This window comes from Pyxicephalus adspersus, chromosome 3 (assembly GCF_032062135.1).
Source record: "Pyxicephalus adspersus chromosome 3, UCB_Pads_2.0, whole genome shotgun sequence".
Taxonomy (NCBI): domain Eukaryota; kingdom Metazoa; phylum Chordata; class Amphibia; order Anura; family Pyxicephalidae; genus Pyxicephalus; species Pyxicephalus adspersus.
In genome coordinates, this window is record NC_092860.1 from 20,739,047 (window position 1) to 20,762,440 (window position 23,394).

The following is a 23,394-nucleotide window of genomic DNA, read 5'->3' on the forward strand; positions in this document are numbered from 1 at the left end:
TATATATATATATATTGTCATTACCGCACCTTGTTAACTTGTATTTATAAACCTCCAGAGACAGATGTAAAAAAAGAGAAGGTCTTCATTTGCTGAAATATCTGAAAAATAAACTGTCTGTAATGCAAAGTATATGCCAATAGGAATCAAACATTGTGTTGAGATGGATATGACATGAGATGGATTTATTGACAGGTGGCCCCTCTGTATTTTGGGATTTTAAGGGAGCTGACTATTGCTGACTTTTATTAAAGGTCACATTCCGGAGCTGTCATCTCTGTCCTTGCTTCAGTACTGGACACTGAACCAGGGAAAGTGTGTCACAATGAAATTTTAGAATGTCTAATATGTACAGGGACAGTTTTAGCAAAACTGGGGCCTTAGTGAATAATGAAGTCAAGGGTCCAATATGCACAGCATTTCATCACTCTTGCTATTTGGGGTTCTGGAGAAGGTGTGATTCCTGGGCACTACCCTAAAACCAGCCCTGCATATGTACCCTGATTATTCTAGATCAGTTTTTCTTTTTTTAAACATGGGGGAAGCCTGGAAATAACTTTGGGGTCTTCGGGTAACACACGCTATAAATATTAAATCCAAAGCTTACAGTACATTGGCTTGGTGGTCAGTGGGAAGAATGTCTGGTGATTCCATTGCTGTCCTGATTGGTTCCTTACAAAAAAGTGAGGACCCTCATTGTCAATCATAAATGATCTTCAATTGCACAGTCAATAGATGGTTCCTCCATTACATTCTACAACAACCTAACATAGACAACCTGTTAAAGTTGGCCATACCACTTCCGGCCTGTGATATGAGGACATATTAAGACTGGTGGTTCCTCTCCAGAGGAAGTTTAGAAGTCTGATTGGGTTCTCCTAGCAGTATGTCATCTCCTACAGGGACCTCACAATGACCTTGTGGCCCCTGGTGCTGTGCTATAAATTGAACCCTCTCTAGTTAATTGCACACAACACATTTGTTTTTGAGCAAATGCAATGTCTTTATTTCCCCTTGGGTTCCTTTTAGCTGGTCTTTTGTAGCAGTCAAGTGGTGTTTTGTCACTCTTAGCCCAGCTGAGAGGGTATCTGACGGTCTCATGTTTCTCTCTGTCTGTTACATGGTGTCAGCAGCTGAGCTTGTGGCTTTAAAAATGTGACAAGTTTGAAGAACGGCAGTAACATTGATTTTCTTTTCTCCTTATGTATTACCATATAAAAAATGGACATCTGATGGCAGATTACAGGAATCATTCCAACCAGATTTTAGCCAAATTGAGGAAAGATAAGATCTGATTGGTTGTTATTGTAATTGAGTAATTGCACTTTGTACAGAATTATTGGCTTTTAGCGATGATGGAACTGGGGTGGACAGCTGTTGCAAAGGCCAAGAGAGAGAGCGAAACAAAAAGCAATATAATTGCACCGATTACAATGATGTGATTTTTATGTAACGGCTCATACAAAAATTAAGTTTTAAAAGTAGGTGTGCCATTTGGGTGTGTTTAGGATTTTTTTGTATTTATTATCTCTGCAGTCTAAAATTCTTAGGTACGCCAGTGCTTTATGCAATACGTCTGCTGCCCGGGTCAAAAACCCTTGTTGCCCTCTGTTCTTTGCCCTGCTTTACTGAATGGGCCTTTGTTAGCAGCTGGAAAAGTGTCCTTGGTAACTGTCAAAAACACTAGCTTTATACATGGTAATGTGATGAAAAATGTAGCTTGACGCTTTTGGCTTTTTTAGCTGGATCTGCCTTTCCTAAAGACAGCAGAAGCCTAACAGTCATGCCATATTATATGATATTGGTGAAGTTTGTAGTTACGTAAGAGAACTCGTTGGGACATAATTTAAGTGGTCCAGGCAGCAGATATATTTATGCATTGTACTACAAAGAATATAGCATACCCTTTACCAATACCTTTGCTTTGTTTCTTCATAAGCATAGTACCATTTGTGTCCAGGCATCATCCAGGGTCAGAATCTGAACTGTGAAATGACATGCTGGCTCAGGGATAACATAATTGTATTATATTATTATTATTATTATTATTAATATTATTGTATTATATTATTTCTTGGCTGTGTTACAAAATACATAAAACTGATCAGCCCCCCGCTGCAACTTCTTACCCTAATTCTGCTTTTAAAGCAGAACTAAATCATCAAAGTATAAATGAACCTGGCAAGTCATTTATTGTAGAAGGGACAGGTGATATCACTTTGGGTAATAATAAAAGCTCACCTGTATGATCACAAATTTTTTATTTAACCTCATCTGTCCACACTCGGACCACCTTACCTCAATCTTCTTGCTCTTCTTCTGGGTTTTGGAACTTTGACAATCCTGATTGGCTGAGCAGGAATGATACAGAGGAGTTCATTCCGTCCCGGCACCCCGGAGGGATGCTGAGAAACCCGGCTTCCTACACTGAGCCGTCCATGCCCAAGCCACTATTTCATCTCTAGTAGGTATGGTACCCCATATGGTACTTGAGCATGCTACAAAAAATCCTCCACACTACAAAAACAAGTCCAGTTGAACATAACTATCTACTACAAGATATACCATGACTTGGATGAAGGAAACAAACCTCCAAGAACAGCTGAATGTGAAAAGGCTTACCTGTTTTTCAGGTAGGTGTGTGAGCAAAAACCTAGACCTTTCACTTAATCTCTGCCAATGGCGGATAAACCATTTTGGGCTCAGATTCTTCTTTATCTCTAGTAGTCGTTGGTGACATTCGACTGGACTTGTTCTGGTAACGTTAAGGAAGATTTGCAGCTTTCCAAGCTGCTTCATTAGTTCTGGTGAAGTAACTTGAAAAGCTGCAGAACATCTTCAATAATACAAGAACAAGTCCAATTGAATGTGACCTACTAATCGTAGATATACAATGACTTGGATAAGTAAAAGCCTTCACTACCTTCTTTATCACGTGACCACACACCAAGGCTTTGGGTGATGTGATGAGCACAAAAGCTTGCAGCAGCATTTTCATTAACAAAAGTTATTTTTTCAATCCTTCTATTAAATTTCCACCCAAGCCAGATTTTCAACCTAGGTTTCTATTACCATCTGACGAAGGTCCCCTGTCAGCGAGTCGGGTAAGCATTGGGAAATGTTGGATTAACTATAAGGACAACTACAAAAAGTTTACAAGTGAAATAGAGCTTTACATCTGTTTAAATGTCCTTTTAGTAAAAGGGAAAAAACTACACAAAGAACATAAAAGAGATGATTTTAACTTGATCTGTAGCAAGTCAATCCCTTAGTGAATAGAGTTATGGAAGGAAGGAAACAGAAGAAGAACTGGTGATAACACGTTTTGTAAGCTGAGAGCAGGATGGAAAAATGGAAAACTGAATTTTCTGTAGATAAAAAAAACTACAATTTGTAAAAAGAAGTCCCTATCAAGGTTATATATATAATTTTATGGAATCAGTTATTGCCCAGACAGCGTATTTAGTCTTCTGCTTAAATGTTCTGAAAGAATAAAACATTGGGTTACCTTGTCTGGGGTATTTAAGGACATGAAAATTTATGTAGCAGAGGAAATTACAGGATATCTGAAAGCAAGTGATGATTAAATTGTCAAGGAACTTCTTTTTTTATTATTCAGTTAAAGTGGAATGCCAGCAAAATTTGTTTTATAGATTTATAAAAAATGAGGTTAGTTTACAACCTCCTGGATGTTTTTGTTGTGTTAAGTGTCTTTTAATTCCTGTCTAGGGGACATAAAACAAAGTATGAAGAAATTTTCCAAAGGGATAGAGACTCTTCACTCAATCCCAATCACATGCAAGGAAATCTAAACCAAAACAGGACGTTAGCATGCCCATGATTGGATGGCTGAAGTCAACAGAGCTTCGTCCCATTTACTAAGCTAAGTGAAGTATCCCTTGCTAGGAGGTAATTCACTTTGCTAAGTTAGGAACTTGTATTTCTTCAGTAAATCAACCATTGTCTAAAGAACAGGTCTGCTATCACAGGGCTTTTTAGCTGGTGGTTGTAGCTTTTTAGTTTCTTTGATTTCCTTTTGTTGGTGACCTGGCTTGTCCTAACCTTGCATGAAATTTGCCCGCCCTGACTTGGCTTTGAGTAATTGTTTGCTTTCTGCACTGGTTTGCCTTGCCAAAACTTGGCTCCACTGCCAAATACGTTTATATTAAATCTCTTGGCATTTTCTGTTACTTGCTAGATTTGAACCCTTCTATTTTACAAATAACTTTCACTGTCAATTTCCTTGTTAATTCATTGGCTCTGGATTGTTGGTCCACTAACTATCTATAGTTTGCCTCTGTGGAACTATATACACCCTTCATTTTTATCTGCTGCATGAGCTTCTAAAAAACCTAAATTCTACAAAATATATACAGGTAGTCTCCGGGTCAAGGACATCCAACATATTGATGACTCCTGGATAAGAACGGGGCTTCCCTGCTCGCTGTTTGCAGGACGGAGGCTTGAAGGGGGTGGGGGGAAGGGAGCAGTTTGCATGACTTGAAGAAGAAATCTATTGCTAAACACAGCTGAGGTTGTGGGTGATCTTAAGAGTGGAGTTGGTCTGTAACATCTTGTAACTCTTTAATGACCAAGACAAACTCTGCAGTTGTTTCTTTTTGTATATCAAAGCACAGCTTTCTCCAGAAGTTAATGAATGTCTAGGCTCCATAAAGTTTTTTTTTTTTTTTTGCTTTGTTTGTGATTAACTCACAGTGAGGTTTTTTTACAATAACTGACACCACACTGCCAAAAATATGTTGTGACCATTATCTGACCTAATGGTATTTATTAAAATAATGTACCTGTTCCGACTTACATACAAATTCAACTTAGGAACAAACCTGCAGTCCCTATCTCGTATGTAACCCGGGGACTACCTGTTTAATGCATCCTTTCAAAAGTGGCTGCAAAAGCCAAAATTCAATGCAAAGATCCTGAGTTGCTCATTTTTGTGTAGATGATCCCATTGCAGCCTATGTTCGGAACATTGACAGTGGCAATGCAAAGAACGGCAATATGAAGGATGTTTTAGTCTCACAACCAGGGTTGGACTGGCCCACTGGAGAACCTGCAAATACCTTTGGTGGGCTCCAGTCTTTTACCTCCAAAAATGAGTTGGATTTCTTCTTTTGCTTTCTGGTAGGTCTCTGCTGGCCTCCAAATAGTACCAAATGCCAGAAAAAATAGGAATTTTGTTGGGCCATCATCTTCTCTTTACCTCTAGTTGCCCCCCTGGTCTCCAGTTGGACCCTAAATGAGTCAAATCATTTTTATGATTTTGTGTGTTATTCTCATAATTGCATTGCTATGGTTTCTTTAAAAAAGCCAAGGCCTTACAAGTTTATTATCTGAATTCCGCCTAAACTGGCCCTAGCTGGTCACGGTAAGCCTGTTTTAGTGATTTTAGTCTGTAAATGATACAATGATTGGTGTGGTTAATACAGTATACTCTGTAAAGTACTGCAAAACACATCTGCATTTTATTACTAGTGGAAAGAAACAGTAATCTTATATAATTCTTATTGAAGAGGTTTCTGTTTTGTTTTTTTAACAAAACCATGATAGTAGTATTTCTTTGGTACTTAAGGCTTATAATTCATCTAATCTACAGCTATGTAGCCCCAATCAAGTATAACTACAAGGATGACATGTAGCTGAGTTCCCTGGTGTCCAACCAAGAGACTGTAATAGCGTGATGTCTAGCAGTTTCTTGTAAGGTGTCCCCAGGCACTAATTCTCCTCTGTAGTATGGCCCCAGTCTTTAACCATGCTTGTATCATATTTTCAATCCTTTATCATTGTCTGTATGTAGCACGACTCTTTGGGAGCTCCTAATGTGTGTTCAAGCCAGTGGTGAAAAAACAAATCAGGCTCAGTCTCTTCTTGAGGTTTAGGGGGTTTATTAACAGTTAAGAGTGTAGGAGGGATGGAGAAAAGGTGCAGGATGCCCAGAAGATGGGAAATTTCATGTTTGGAAGACTAGAGACTTTCTTTCTGTAGCTCAGCAGCCCATCTCAAAATGCCTTCTGGGTTGATGTAACTCAAAAGCCCCATGTCCAGTATCTTCTGTTGGGGAAGGGCAAACTCTTGGTGCCCCAACTCTCAGACACGCCAATTCTAGCAACTCTCTAAGCAGGCCCCAACTATGCAGGGCATGTAACCCAACAAATCATTTCCAACACCCTGTTACTTACAGGCTCTCTTCTTCCTCAATGGTTGTCCTCAAGCATTTATCAGTTACCCTTAATCCATTTCACTGAGAATTCTACCCAATAATTGTCTGAAGTCAGAAAACAGTATGTTCACAGTCTCAGCCCATCTTGTGTTGTATGTCCAAAGCATTACATACAATATGTGTGGCCCTTTGGTGATCTTTACAGCTTAGGTTCTCTATATCATGCAGATTGACCATCATTGGTTTAACCAACACATGGTCTACAGAGTATAACCCATTCATATTTACTGTAAAAAACAGAAACTCACAATACAATGGATGGTTGCCTGGTTAGATTTAAATATAAGACCTGTTGTTTAAAGTCTAAACCAAAGAACAGCTTACCAGTCCATAAATATAGTGGGTGCATTTTGTTTTTTTCCTTTCTTTTTACATGGTGATGCTACAAATCACACTTCATGTAGTAAGGTGACAACACAGTGCTGCATCTTTGATGGAACAGAATTACCACCTTAGGAGGGAAAGCCTGTTAGGACTACAACACGTTTCCAACTCCTGTTCTTCAATTCATAGAGGAAAGTGTTTTGCAGTCCATTGAGTATGTTGTTAATCGTGTAATTGATAACAGCAAGCAGTAACAAAAAGCAGAGACATTTTTCAACGTCCAAAATGTAAATAAGTATTTGTATGCACAGATATAAAAATTTTTTCAACTGCATATTGTATAGACTAAAAGGATACAATTAAGAGAGGTTTATGGTTAGAATTTACAGAGGAAATGACCAAAAACAAAAAGCAACATAGAAAATGTGATAACATATAGTTTTTAGTTATGTTTTAGCACTGTTTAAAGTAACAGGATGATTCAATATTTCCTTCCTATTCAACATAAAAACACATCACAAAGCCCATAGTAACAGGACAGATGGTGAGGAAAGATGCCCAGTTTGTAGAGAAAAAAAGCCATAAATTGGGAGATGTCCTTCCTTCTCTATCATTGGAAAATGATGTTTATATACAAGTCACATAAACAATCTAAGATCTATGCATATCCAGCTCCAAAGTGCTCCTGATTCGATGGGGTGGACTACGTTCATGCCCCTAAGGAGAAGTGGTTTATGAAATTGGGTGTGGGTTGGTTTTAACATAAGCCAGAATTGGGGGGATCACAGTGCTCCTGTTTAGGAATAAAATTACGGAATATCAAGAAGTTGTTATGATATCAAGTCAAATTTCGGTGCTTACATAAGTTATATGATTTAAAAAATATTTAGAATTTAAAGAAAAACTGAATTAAAGTTATTTCATCTTACAAATTCTTGTGTCCAAGAAAAGATCTTAAAAAATAAAATTTAAAGCGTTTAAAGTTATTTACAGTGGATGTAAACTCAAAGAACAAACTTTTTCAACAGACTCCAATTTAGTCCCCTGTGGTCCGGTACATTTGTAAGTTTACAGAAGTTTACAGAAGTTGTGTTTACAGAAGTGAGCTGATAGCTGCCTGTGCTGCTTCAATTACATTGTATCTCTGAATACTAAAGATCCCTGCATTTCTAGGTTATGGAGAACAGCCAGGTTCATCAGTTCTGTCCTGTTTCTGTTGTTCTGATACAGAAAAGGATCACAAAGAAATAAAGAACTAGTAAATTTGGAACCATACAGGGCCCCTTTATCATGGTGTGTCCTTGTATGTATAATGAATTTGTAAATGTGATTCAAAGACTACTTTATACAAATAATATATATTATGTGTTTTATATATATTTATATATCGTGTAATAATTTGTGTGTGTTTTACAGACTTTCCTTTTTATCTGTATGGTACAAGCTAGTTTGTAACTATAGGAAATGGGCAAGAACATTTTTTCAGAATGTTTGGCCGGCCTTCCAGATATGGGACTTTGTCCCTTTGTCAAACCACAGAGAGCTCTATGGAACAGGAAAGGGCAAACATATGATCGTAAGTCACTTTTGTATCTAGATTCTTGACATTTGTAATATTTATTAGGGAAAGATCATTTCAGCTTCCAAGATAAAGTTCATATATATGTTTAAAGGATATATATATTTAAAGGATTCTAAAGTTAGGGATTCATACAGAAGCCCACATATGCACAGGTTGTGTCTTGTTTGCTGTGTAAGAATTCTGCAGAAAGAATTGTGCTTTATGAAAGGAAGTTTTACAGTAATATATATATATATATATATATATATATATATATATATATATATATTTATATGTTAATACTTTCTAAATAAGATTTGTATTTTTAACTATGTTTATGGTTACTTTCTTTAAAATTTAAAGTGAAGAGAACCAAAGCCAGAGAACCCTACCCCTCATGTAGCTAATTGCTGCAGTAATTCTCACTCGTCCTAAATACTCATGTAAATCCCTAGTCATGTGACACACTACATCCTAAATCTCCTCTCTGCCCTTCTATAGAGTCAAAGGGAACACAGAAACTATCCACTGGCTTTCCAGTAGTGGGGTCCTTTGAAGCTCTAGAAGATTGATATATGTGTAATACTGCATTGGATCCCTTTTTTTACACTTTAGAAATAGGTAATGACCAGGGACATGTGGTAGAGAACTTACTTACTTTAAAAGTTTGTGAATACATAAGGAATGGCGAGGCTGGAGGGTGGCAGAGATGGAACACAGCATTGGATTCCTTTTTCCACTTCAGAAAAAGGCACTGACAAAGGATTTGTGATGGTGAACTAATTCTGAATAGTTGTAAACGGGTGGCCGCAGATTGGATAGGAGGGTTGTGGTATGGGGGGCTAAAATTTGCTTAGAGATGGGCTTCATTACATAAATAAAAAGAATTGCCAGAGCTCTGTGGGTTATCTATAGAGACAACATACCAGTCATCTTCGGTTAGGTATATTACTTCGATACCTCAATACTCAACATTTTAGTGTATTGGACCACAGATGGTGGGTAGGCAGTACAGCCCAGAAGAAACTTCACGTGCAGCAGAAGTTATAATGATGGTTCTTCCATCTTTCAATATCTCTTGGTCTTCTTTGGGGGACATCTTTTCCCAGGAGATATAGGTGAAGCTCTCAGGAAGGTTTATAAAGTCTTTGTCAGAAAATTTGTCCAGGTCCGATCAGGCTGTGGTCACACGGACTGCTTTAATGCAATGCACATTGATAAATCTAAAAGAGTCTTTATGTTTTCCCTTCTATTTAATCCTACTACTAACTGTTCCATATTCTAAATCATCACAATCTAATATGTTCCTCATTAATTTTGTATAGAATTATCATCTTCTGTGCACCAACTAAAACTGTAATTGTGATACCTGTACTTTCAGTTGAAATGAAGGAAAAGCGGCGGAGATGACTAACACAAAGTGATAACTGAAGTTTTAGTACAGTCATACTGAGTCCACCATTGTTGGAGGGGACAGCTGTTTAGACTTCACAAGGGCAGATGGAGCATGGACATGTTTGTGGGGGTAGCGTTGAGATTCTCTAGAAACATAATTGTACCCTCGGGACAAAGCAGCCAGATTGTATAGTGAACACTCCAAAACCAAAGGCCGGCTGCCCAGGAAAAGAATTTACATAATAAGTGTTTCTTTTACTGTATTGTCCCTCTATGATGATTAAAGTGCACCTGTTATGAGCGGAATCTGTAGGCTGACATTGCTATCCATTGTGCTATCAGAGTAACATGCCGATGGTTTAATTTTAGGAAGTCAGTGATTAGGGACAAGTATAAAAATTAAGAATTATGACTTTCATTTGCTGCATGCTTATTCTGGGTCTATAACTCAGACATGTTGAAAGCAGCAACAGCCGGGATTTTAAGAAAGACAAGTCATTTCCAGTGTTCTCATGGCAAATGTTCTTTAAAGAGTCCCTGTCCCAACAGGAAATTTTAAACATTTGTAATGTAAATTACGTGTTGACATTTTGCAATTGTTCAGTTTTTTTCTAAGAAATAAATGCATTAGATCCCTTTCTGTGCCGGCCACAGCTGCTGCTCTTTCCCCCTCCTTCCTTTTACGTCAGTGCCGTGTTTGTCCAACTCTCAGCCTCACAGCAGTCAATGTGCACAATGAGAGCGCAGGCAGCAACATTATGGGCCAGAAATATGCCCATGGTTATACCCCAGCAATGACACCTCCCAGTAAGGGTACATTATTGCTCTGTTTAGCTTCTGTTTGCAAAAGTTTGGGTGAATATCTGTGGTCACCTAACTTGAACTTGTCCAGATTAATGAGTTATTTTGTGTTAGGAGTGCACACCCAGATAAAGAGATACTATGGACTATCACTCAAGTGACAGCTCCGTGATTGTTGGAAGTCAGATTCAAGGTGGCAGCACCCAGCAATGGCCTGCTTGCTGTCAGAAAGGTGGACCTTGCAGGCACAATTAATATAATACTAAAAGCCTAAATACTAAATTCCAATTTTCCTCATGCATGGTATTATGTTTTCTTACCTAACCTAAAAAAGTTAGAATTGCCCTAATCTGTTGTGCTGGTGCCTTGCCAGTGCCATTTCCAGGTACAAGGGACTGCTAATCCAGCGCCACAGATATGCCCATACTGTTTCTATATGTTGAAGTCATTGTTTCCTTACCCTCTTCTGGATCCTTACCCTGCCACTGGAAAACCAATAACAAGTATCCACTTTATGCAGCCAATGACACCAAGAAAATAATTCCCTTTTGCTATAAACAAAAGAAGAGGGAAAATGTGGACTGAAGCATCACACATGGCAGCCTACTAGTCTATATACATTCTTCTTCAGGCACAAATTTTTTCAGTGAGGAAGAGGGGTAAATGGTCTCTTTATACTTAAAAACTTTATAAAGTTATGAGTCGCATTTAATTAAAGTCACATTTTACCAAAAAATGCAGCAATGGTTTGGTTATACATCCTTTGCATTTTTCAGGTCACCAGCAATGTTGGGTTATCTATTCCAACATACATGACGGGTCCTTGTCAACCCAATATGTGGTTGTTCATCCGCCATAGGCTGTTACTGCAAAGATGTTTTATGGTAATGTTTTCATTTATTTGTATAATGTAATAGCAATACATCAGTTATACTTCCCATTTCTTCTGCTTCTGGAAACACATAATAAATCATTGACAATCCCTAGTCAATCCTTTGACCAAGCAGTATTTTTAATTGTTTTGTGCATAAAAGGAGTTTGAAATATTGTGTTTCCTGCTCACCGTCTTTACACCTGGGTCACAAGTAAGCTTTATAATTATACATTTGTGGAATGTGTCCCGCACCATGCGGTGGGAGTCATGCCCAGGTGTTCAGGACATTGCTTGCAGCCTATGACTTTCCATTCCACCTGGTAGGTTTACTGGGAAGAATAGCTGTCAAGGTTTCCAGCGTTCCATAGGTGACCCTACCAACACTGCTATTGAACATTTAACCACATTTACAACTTCTAAAAAAAAAAAATGATAGCAGTGCTGCTTTTCGTGATTTTTTTCATTTAAGGCAAGAAATGTAAGTAAACCTGGGTTTATGATAAACATCATTATTATTGTTAGTAAAAACTGCAAGGCGACCTATATTCTATTATGGGTTTGTGACAAAAAGAAGGTATGTGGTAGAACTTTTACTTTATGTTTACTATAAGACTGTAGTAGACCTCATGGGCCACTAAATTCATAATTTTAAATCCTGAGGACTATTAATATGAATATTTTTATTAAGATAAATACATTTGTAAATTAATGATCTTCCTAATGGTGTCTGACGAGGACTGTGAAGGCGCTGATTCATTGATCAGCTCACTGTTAGGTGAAGTATTACTAATATTATTATCATTAGTTGTATTATGTTTGGTATTACTAAAAAAAGCAAAATATTTGTTTGCTTTTTCTCAATCATTATGTGTTTATTTCATTTGAATCTAAGACCAAACAAGAAATGACAGTTATCAAAGTCAAACTATTTGATGCCATTAAATATAACAGTTAAAGAAAATACACAGCTAAGGTCAAACTTACCTGAAAGAGCATCTGAGAAATAAACAAATAAAATAAAACAATCGAATGAGAATCAGTATTGGTGGAGCGTGGTGACTGTCGTAATGGTGGAAACCATACTGAAGTGTGCGGCTCGGCGATGGTTGTCTCATACAACTTAATACTACTAGTTTGTGAATTTAGTGCAATATAAAGGCGAAAATTGTCATTCAGATCATAAGAATTTATTAGAATATTATTTATGTTTTATTAATAATAAAACATAAAAATTGCACATAATGTCCAAATTTTTCTGTGGACCCCCAAAATTTTCTCGCATACCATCAGTGTTCCACGGACCACTGGTTGGCGACCACTGCCCTAGACTGCTATACAAACAAATAGTACAAGGAGAAGGCACAGCCTATCACACATCATGAATGACCATTTCAGGCTAGTGAAACAGTAAAAGGAAGTGTGGACTAAATGCAAGATATTGCAGATTTACACAAAAAATGGCAGAAAATGTGCTACTTTGCCTTATTAGGAAATAATAAGGTTGATAATTAGATAAAAGATTCTTATGAATCATTTAATGGATAATATAGTGCCAGACAGGTCTGCCATCAGATGGGAATAAGGGATACTTCTTTACAAAGCCTCTGAAACTTTGAGATATGGGAAGGAGGACCTTCAGAATATTCTGATAGTCATGATGTTAGTAATGTTTTGGCTTCTTACCACACTATCTGTTCTCCAGTGTACTGAAGTTGATAAAAGTATAACACTATAACTAGTTTTCAGTGACAGTGTCTTGAGGAGCAGTACAGATGACACCCATGCAGCATAATACACAAAGTCGCTGTCATGTTCCTCAGAAGGTCCAATTAGCTGACGTTCAGTAGGAAGTATTTACTTAATGCTATGAAGTTAATGAGTCATAAAGGCTTCATGAGTGCATTTTAATGCTTGTGAACTAAAGTTATCAGCAATGTGATAAATTAATCCTCGTGGTGATGACAGGACCACAGCAGACCATATTTGTCCAATAAATGAAGCTTGTATAACAGAGCTGGCAACTGTAGACAAATCTCTGTGACATAAGGTAAATTATTTTTCAGTTGTTTCAGTTTAAGTTTGAACCCAAACATCTGGGACTTTGTGAAGTGACCTTGAATGCTGAGTCTTTGGGACCAGATACTGGTATCTTCAGCCTTGAAGGTGTGAATGGACCAATGTGTAGACGCAGGTCCATTCGCCAGGCCACAAGTACATGTAAGGAAGTAATTCTAGTTTGACATCTTCAAAAGGCTGGATGTATATGGAATCAAGGTTCTGAAAAAGGTTACATATAGTTTTTACAGTCTTGGGAAGCAGTTTTCAGACTCAATGGAAGCATTAGGACATCTTACCTCCTAGGCTTGCTATGTGATAACAGATCCCCCAAATTGGTACTTACATAGGCCTTCCACCTGATAAGAATTGTGGTTTAATTTATAAATCACTTTCCCACTACTTTTCTCACCCCAGGGACTTTGTGCCATGATTACACTTACTAACCACACTTACTACTTAACTCTGGCCAGCCTCCAAGAAACCTCAGACATAGTTCCTAGTACAACGATTCATCCAATTCTGAAAAATAGTAACATTCACAACCTGTCCCTTTGTGAGCTGCATGAGGCTTGACAGGCAAGTAGCTCCATAATTATTTGTATATAAATTACAGTACTGTTCTCTGATATATGCAGTGTCATATCAAACAATATTGACAGCCATGCCCAGTTCCCTTTAAGGACTACAGAACACCTTTATTCTATTTATTAGAGAGGATTAGAGGTCTTCTGAAGTTCTAGCACACTTCCCACCCTAGGGTGACAGTGATTTGTCTCTATAAAAAGAGTACGGTACGAGTATCCTGACAAAAAGAAAATTAATGCAACCCTATACACTTAAGGATTGCAAGTTGCAATGTAATAATCTGACCTGTAGATCACATAAACTGTCAAAGTCATTCCAACATAGGTATAACCTGTAAGAAGGGCTACTGCATTGTGTTTCCAGGAATGGGTTAGAATATTAGGTGGAGAAACCTTTCATCTATCAATGGCATTTATCTTTAAAGGGTTCAAAGTTTTAAGAGTTCACACTGATTTCTGTATTCCCTATGCCCTGACTTTTTTGTTTCTTTCATCATCTGACCTCATCTCTCTTCAAAACAAGATAGGATTTCCACTAGCAGTGCAGGAAGTGACAGTACGTTCACAGCTTTCCTTCTTTTTTTCCCATCCTGCCTGATTTGTTAGAAAGAAAAAAAAAAGAAAAACAGAATTATGGGCCTGCATTGGCAGTTATCTTTTTTTAGTTTTTTATTTTACAGTGAAAATTTCTACTGTAACACTTGCTGGAAAAGTACAGTATTTGTTGGCATATTTAGTGCAAGGTTATGGACTTGCTATTAAATAGTAGGCTTTTTACCTGTGTTGCCACCTTAGAGGTTTGTTCCTTCTAGAAATAAGTGGTGTGTGTTTGGACAGCTTACCTAAGTTAACTTAAATAATAACCTATAAGATTTGTTAATTCATACATTTTTTGGAATTAACTTTAGTAACCAGTAGACAAGGAAATACAAATCTTTTTAGCAAAAAGAAAAACATATTTACAGATTGTAAGATTTTACCTTCAGCACCGAAAATGTTAAATGCATCAACAATAAATGACTGTTTGCATTTTCCCCACCCATTGAGTTTTCGGAGGAGGAGGGGAAGGGACAGGATACCTCCGGAGTCCCCACCCATATTGTACAGTTATCATAGGAAGACAGAGCAAGCATCTGGCTACTGATAAGAATTTTTATTATTGTGGTATTGACGAGGGCCAAAAAATGTTCTCTGTTCTGCTCTAACAGCTTACAGCTGACTTGAAGAGGAAAGTCAGAGATCAAGGGCCACAACCAAGGCAATACAAGACTTGTATGTCAAACTTTAGTGCTAGCAGGAAAGTAATAATTCAATGCTGAGGTCAGTGTAGGGTGTGGAGGTAAAATATTTGAAAAAGCACTTGAAACAGGTCAAACATGGTCAATGATGTTCAGTCCGAAATATCAGTTTATATATTTATATGCTACTTTTTCACTTAATAAACATACTCAACAACTTGAAACTTTATTCTTCATTTGCACTCGAAGAGAACCAATAGTTTCACTTACAGGCTTGCTCTTTGGGTATGACACCTCATAGTTAGCCCCTTTCAAATCCTTGAAGCTTGGTTTGCCTCCAGAAAGGAAGAAAGGAAGCCAATCCCATTTGTAGTGTACACAGATTCAGTCACCATACCGCCTTCCCATGTGATGGCACTCCCTAAATGGCCAATTGCCAAGTATCAGCATTGTCAAAATAAAGCAAAATGAGTCTCATGCTTTCCATTATTAACACATACCAGATACCCCATGTGGCCAAGCTACCAATATGGCAAAATGCCAACTACCAGTTCGGTCTCATTAAAGTAAAATAAGTCACATGCTCCCCATTATTGTTTTTTTTTCCTGGCTGAATGGAATGGCAGAGGAATGAATGGAAGCTAATGCTTAGAAGGAGCAGTAAGGCAATACTGTTGCTTCCCAAGAAATAATAAAGAATGGCTTACTGCAATAATAGACTGTAAATACCTCTTTAGCCGCCTTCAGAAAAAAGTAATTAACTTTCATCAGTGATGTAGGTGCTGGTGGGAGGAAACAGCTCATGTAGGTGGGTGATATGTTGAAAAGTAAGGTGTTCATACCTACCTTCCAGAGTAGAGGTAAGTATTCTCAGTCACAGGAAGCCATTGTTTGCAATGTCTACATTTATCCTATAAGTGCAAATGTTTTTAGGTGAAACTAAACATAAAAAATAAAATTCATCAACTAGTAGCTCACCTTCAATGGTTCCAGTAGTATTATTTATTACATGTTAGCTTTTTACTGGTGATCCTGACAACTTCTAGTCATCTGATCCTGAGGGTGACAATTCTCAAACAGCTTCTTATACAGATATAGCATTGTCACAATAGGACAGCTTTTCTGAATCTCTTTAACCCCAAGGAACCCTTGAAATATTGTTCAGATCTAGAGGAACACCTGCTAAAAATAGTTAATCAAGGGTTAGGGCAAAGAGTGCCCACCTCTCCTTAAAAACAGATAAATGGACCAGAGGTTTCATGCTCCTGGTATTGGCTCTAAATCTATCCAGGCACCAATAAATGGAACGCCACAGCTTAAGAAACCCCTAAAAACCCCTGGAGGAACCCTAGGGTTCCAGGTTACCTTGGTTAAAAATGGCTACACTAGGACGAGTTTTGTAGCTCAGAAAAGGAACAAGGCTTCATGTGATATTAGCATAAAGTAAGAGGGAGACCACTAATGCATATGGTACCTACAATTAAACATAAAACACAAGTTTTTGCCACAAGGCAAGGTAATTGCATAGAAGCATTGAATAAAGTACCATTAAAAGTGTATGCAAAAACCAGCAGGACAGAAGTTATTGTGGTTCTTTCTAATGACCTATTCCAACTAGTACCTTACAATAATGCATTAATTTCCACGCAGAAATACATGCATTAACACAATATTTGTGTTTGTGGGCTGGGTTGTTATTCATTGTTAATAGCACCCCAAGTGCACCTTTTTATTGGAGGGCAACACACTTTAAAATGGGCAACGTGTGTGCATTTGGCAAAACTATAATAGAAATGAGCCCTAATGGAGCTTTAAAAGGTAGTAAACAGGGGGCCTAACATTGCTCTATCTGGACCTACTGCAACAAAGAGTTTATCTATATAGGGCTTACAGGTTCACTTGAATTGATGTATATATTCTTGCATCCAACACAGATGGAATAAATTCAGTGCACCGAATATATATTTTTTGTATGTTTTAATTGGCAGACCTTATTACCATTTTCCAGCCTGCAAAGTGCATAGGGATGGAAGACTAGAGGGAGTTAATTGAATAATATTTTGATACTTCTAGTGTTCCCTTGTTTCTTTTAGTCAGCGGAAGATTAATGTACCAATTTACAGACAACAGCTATGATTTAAATTTCCTACAGCTCTCTATAAGTCATCAGGGATGTCAGTTTTACTCATTTCATTAGCAGATAATTGCCGTTTCTGTGTTTAGCACTGACATTCTGTACTAGAATATATCAGATCAGACTCACTGAAGCCTACAGTATGCCAAATCCCTCACAAGGACCAGAGAAATGGGACCACAATTAGCTATGAATAAAGTATGTTACCAAATTGAAAAGCAAGCTACACAAACTATGATGGGTTGGATTGTGCTAAACTATGTTTTATTTTTCTTTAATATTTTATGTGACACAATGGTAAAAGTTTAGACACAATGAATGCTTCCAAATCACAGGGTCCTAGTTAAAAAAGAAGGTGGATAATGTAATCTACTCTCTGCTGGACATCACAGGGTTTATGCCACATTGACTTTCCTCCTCCTGGCTTTTTTGTCTCCAACTATTAAAATTCATGTCCAATGGCTATGCTTTGTAAAAGTGCAGGAAGATTATCTTTAAAACCTGAAGTACAATTTTTTTTTACATATTTCATTGATTGGTTCTCAAGGTAAGTTGTTGGTCTCAATGGAAAGTTCTCCGCCACTATGTTGTAATGCACAGGCCTATGGTTTAATGGTTTTAAAGCTGACCATAGGTTTAATGGCCTATGGTCAGCTGTCCATAAAACAATATTTCTGTGTTCCTTATTTGATGGAGAGGTCAGTCACATAGAGACTTCTTGTGTCTCCTAAAGACCCCACTGGCAACATAACTCAACCTGAATTTTCAGTGACCACTTCCATTGTTAAATCAAGCTGGTCAATGGTGTCACAGAATTTTTTAATAGAAAATGGTGAAAACATGTAAATAGACCTTTGTTATGGCTGTACCCAATGATTTGGAGACATATTACTGTGGTAAAAAAATAGTAATATGGTAATGGATTTTTTTCAAGCTTGTTCAAATTTTGCTCTTTAGTAGTGCATGGTGCAGCAAGCTTTTGGGATGACTTAGATTGACCCAGATGATTGAATTAATTGGACAAACCAAGCAACTAGAATGCTTAGAAGGAGAGTGTCAGTACTTACTACTTTCTAGGATCTCATGTGGCATCTGGCAATGGGCATGGGTGGTGAGGAAGTTTTCTGCAACCTTTCTACCTTCTGTGACTTCCCATTGCAGTGTGAGTGCCCTCTATAGTCTTTGGTGGTGCCATGCTACCTGTTGACCTTGACATGTGCCAGGAAAGGAGGTCTGCCCTCCCGTGACCTGACCACACTTGGTGATTTCAATTGCACTCACACAGCTATCCCCACCAAGCTTGTCAATTACACACCAGTATTAAGCCAGTCTTAGACCAAATACTCACTGCCTGTAATAGTTTCCTGCTGCTAACGGTGCACACTCATACTGAGTTACCAACCTTGCCTTTTCTGATCCCTCTTGTTTGCCACCTGGACCAACTTCTGTCCATGGTTCTGCTCAACCCCACTAGGTACCTTACCTGGCTGACTTTGCTCCCCATGTATGACCTTTGGTTCCTACCCTGACCTGGATCTCTCTCTGTCCTATGGGCTCCTCGTCCTTTACCAATCCTTGATCCCCAGATGCAATCTTTTCTGCAAGGCTTGGGAGCAACCACGTGTTGGGACTGGCAACTAACCTTCCTATGCTAAGCCAGAGCTTATCTATAGGAGATAAGTGTGCAAAAGATTGGGGGACTGGTGTGTGGCATGTATTGGCATTGAACTAATGCCACACAGAGGGTCAGCAATGGTTGCCTACTAATAAACTCAAGACAGTTTTCTTTAAATGCCAAATTAGACAATAAAGGAAAACATGACTGGATACTCCTAATGGAGGTAAGCAGTTATAAGTGTATATAAGTGGAGTGAAGTATATATAAACCTAATCACTAAAACCTGATATAATCTTTATGATTAAAGTAATTTACTGTATTTACTGCCATTTAGTGTACTTTAACTAGTGTTGGGTGCCTTGGCAGTGATGTATCATGGACTTTTGTTTGTTGCATCACGCCTGACAGAACAAAGATCCACTTTTAGAAATAGCTCACCCTCTGTTATTTGCAGAATAGCTGCAAATCCCTTTTATTCTACTCAGATATGCTATGTTAAAATGCTTACCAAGCTGAAATCCATTTTTCCCACCATTTCCTAATACCTTTCTAAATAACTCCAGTCCTAAATACTTAGTTTAACTCCCAGCAAACAAGAGTTTTTTCTTAGCTAGTTTGGCCTTTTCTTCCTATGTACTGGAAGTCGTTTTGCTGACGCTGGATTTCAATTTAACTGTTTCCTGGCTGCTTTCGTGGCACACTATGAATTGGAGCAAAGAACTGCTTGTTACATCTGGGCGTAGGATGTGGTTACTCTCTGTCAGCAGAAGAAAAGCAAAATCTGAAAAAAACTAATCCTTTAACTGTAGTGTGGCTATCGACCAACTACACAATGCAGGCTTGTTGGTAGCAAAGTCACTTTTCCTCTGAACCGTAACAAAAACCAAATTGCCCATGTATGAATTGTTACATCATGCAAGCATTCTGTTTTTCTAGAGTGGAGATTTTTTAGAGAGGCTCTTTATCTATTAAAAAATAAATAAATAAAAAAAACAAAAGCAAGAAATATTACCTAGCTGAATCACAGCCAATATTGGATACAGTATATGGTGTTTATCTGCCGGTCCCTATATCACTATAAGACGTAGTAGTGACTTATGGCTGATGAAGGGACCACAGCCCATGGGTTGACCAATGACAAAAATTGGTGGGATGGGCAGTGGGACAGGTAAGTAATAATTTACACCTAACACTAAAACTTTCTTTTTATTAAGTTCTGAATAATGAAAGAAAAGTTTAAAGTTCTGTTCTTGTCCTATCTCCCTTCACTTCCTGTGCAAAAGAATTGAGATTTCTCCAAAGTTAGGTGAATGTTCCCTTGTCAAGATGTTAAAAGTGTCACCAATTTTCTCTTTGTTCCTGTTCTGGTGGTATTGGATTTTCCTTCTCATTTATATAAAGATTTGATATAACCTCTTGCAGCCTCTGTACAGCAGAATTAAGAGTTTATTTAGCATCATATTGGCTCTGATTTATTAAAGCACTCTATGACTGGAGAAGATACACTTTTATCAGTGAACCTGGGTGATCCAGCAAACCTGAAACAGATTTCTTAAAAGTCATTTGCTATTTGTTGGCAAATAATTTAAATTGTGGACCAGATCCATTCCAGGTTTGCTGGATCACCCAGCTTCACTAATGAAAGTGTATTGTCTTCAGCCTTGGAGAGCTTTAATAAATCAGGCCCTATGAATCAATCAGTAATCAATTGTTCAGTCCATTCTTTGGCAGTAAAACCTCTTCCTTGATATGTACTCATCAATGTATATAAGGGGGCTCGGCTTTAAATTATGGTAGTCTACCTACTGTTTTAATCCACTGGCTAACTTAGTGTAAGCACCAAAGAGAAAGACTGAATCTCGTTAATGGGGACACAGATAGCAATAGTAATAAAAATGTCCCATTTCACTAAAAAAAAAAAAATGTCCTGCCTTGTTAGCGGAGTGCTGCCTGGCCCACAAGTGTAGACGATGATCATCATGCTGCCTCGATAAAGAGACTCTGCATTGTCCTGTGTTATCACCTATTATATACTGACTACAACCATCTATCTCTCTTGATAAAAAGGCCCTGTGCAGTTCCAGAAATGTACGCTATCAACTAATGATGTTCTAATAAATTGTCCTTTTATACAACAAAGGTATGAGGGTGAAAAATATTGCGTACTGGCTGAGTACAGTATCCTATTGTTCTTATAAAGGGTTTGCGATTGTATGGTGTGCATCTGTGTCATACTGCAATCATTGTTGCAGCCTGTGTTCCCAATTGAGAGATTTCTTAGCTTATAAAAACTTGACAGGATCTAAATAATGTTTTTGCTGGAATCTGGAATTAGAAAAAAAAAATTTTTTTTATTACGTTTTTACAAACCTAAACTTTTATTGGTAATGATCTTTATAAAAATACATGATTCATTTAATAAAAATTCCAAATTTGTTTGTGCCCATTGTATGAAAATGCAGAGGGTCACAAGCTGGACTTTATATATAAAACAAGATATGTTACCTGAAATGCCACCTGCTGGTAGAATCTGGTACCTTACTAAGGCTGGTCAAAGCAATGTTGTATAAGAACTCTTGTATTTCAGTGGTCTATTTTTTTTCTACAAAATACTTCCAGTGACATAGACATCTATGTGAAAAATTAAAAGTTTTCATTTTTTTCAAAGAATAAGTAGTTATTGTGCCATTTAGTGGGGCAAGCAGATTTCCCCCTTTTGCCAAAGATGTTCTCGACATTTGGCCTCAACACAACATTTGTAATGATTAGAGAAGGAGCAGTCGATTAGGAGCAATGGAAGCAATTCTGACAGTCAGGAGCAATTATTGACATGTACAAATATTAAGCTAGAAAATCTTTGCATTTTTGCCTGCAGGGAATTAGTATTTAACTGCACAAGTGCTACTAACCCTGCTAATCAAGTCAGATAGATTACATTAAGGCCTTGTGAGACCTTAAATAAAATTAAATGAAATAAAATGCAAGGACCACCCAAATTTCCTAGGCCCCCTCTTCCATGGCCAAGCCACTTTAACTAAAGCATACCTATTTTCTGTAAGGATCATCACTTTGTTCTTCCAAGTTCAAGACAAGTAATTTCTGATTTAAAGTATATTCCTTGGTACTACAGTAACTTTCTCCTATGGTAAATCCAATATAAACAGCACACACAGAAAATGTAATTGGATTAGTAGGGAAGCAATAAAATGATACTATCTGAGGATTTTAAAATTGTAGTTATTATGGACTTAGAGCAGCTATACTCAGTTCCGGCCTAACGCCCCCCTGGTCGATCCGGCCTAATCTCCTCTGGTAGGGGTTGGCAACCCGCTGCTCCGGAGCCCCATGCGGGGGTAAGGGATTTCTTCTCCTCCGTATGCATTGCCGAGGAGTGGGATTTCCTTTCAGGGGCGTTCCTGGTGGGGGGCGGAGACATCAGTGCGGGACTCGAGAGAGAGTCCTGCCTAGTGTGCCCTCTTGACCTCCTAAAATGGCCTAGTAGCCAAAAAAAGTTTGCTGACCCCTGATTTAGTGTTTCCTCGAGGGTATAAAGGTTGAGAAAGCCTGGCTTAGGGTAGTTTACTGTAAGAAGACAAGCTAGATCTGCCCTTAAGGAATAGGCAGATCAAAATAAAATGTATTAGAATAATTAACTGATAAAAATCGACTTAAGTCCTTTCCATAGAACTTTGCAGGATTACCAAAAAAAACACACAACAAATAGTGTTTCCAGTATTTTCTAAAACGGCATTTTTTGTGTGTGTCAAGCAGCATGTGTCTATTTTTCACACTGATTAGGAAAAGGTTATCATGGTATTTTTTTATAAATTTTAGCAGTTTCTTAGGAGCTATTATTTATATTCTAGTTAAACAAATTATCATTAATATTGTCTTTCTTTCAGCACTAAAGAGGTCCTTTGAGGTTGAGGAGGTTGACCAATCTTCGAACCCCTCTGTCCAGCCCCGCAGAACTCCGAACCCACTTCTAAGAGGTGCAGGCTCAGCCGCGCAGAAATTTCAAGAACAAAGCCCTAGAAATGCAGAAGCACTCCTGAGACATGCAGATATTGCAGGCCAAAGATCCCCAAAATCATCATTAAGGAGAATCGACCTGGCAGGATCTCGGCATCCAGAACCCATGTCAAGACGAACGGAAATCTCCATTGATATCTCATCCAAGCAAGTGGAAAATTCTGCCCCAGCAGTTTCCCGGTTTGGTTTGAAAAGGGCAGAACTACCAGGCCATAAACCCCCTGAGCCAATTCCAAGAAGAGCAGAGATAACTCTGGGAAAGCCTCATGATCTCCGAGGAGAGTCTCCAAGTTCAAAAATTCCTGAGATATCTCAGAGAAGAACAGAAGAATCCAATGCCAAAAAAGTTGAGCTACAGATGCCAAAATCCCCCGAAGTTCCCCAAGTAAAACAGGTGGAAAATTCCATACCTTCATCAACCATGCTTCACCATCAGCCAGAGCCAAAACTACAGACCGTCCAGATAGAAGTTCAGCAACAGAGATCACCTGAGGGTAAGTAGTGGATTTTACTCTTTTTGGCAACTTTATTTGGTGC

At 38.1% G+C, this 23,394-nt stretch overlaps 1 protein-coding gene across 3 annotated transcripts in view; it reads left to right on the forward strand.

Moving 5' to 3' along the window:
- SEPTIN9 (septin 9) overlaps positions 1–23,394 on the forward strand; it is a 174,287-nt gene that overhangs the window by 69,084 nt on the left and 81,809 nt on the right. For all 3 annotated transcript variants that reach the window (XM_072403810.1, XM_072403813.1, XM_072403812.1), the window contains one exon: positions 22,728–23,351. In XM_072403810.1, the coding sequence (XP_072259911.1) occupies positions 22,728–23,351 (624 nt within the window). The remainder of the gene's footprint in view (positions 1–22,727; positions 23,352–23,394) is intronic.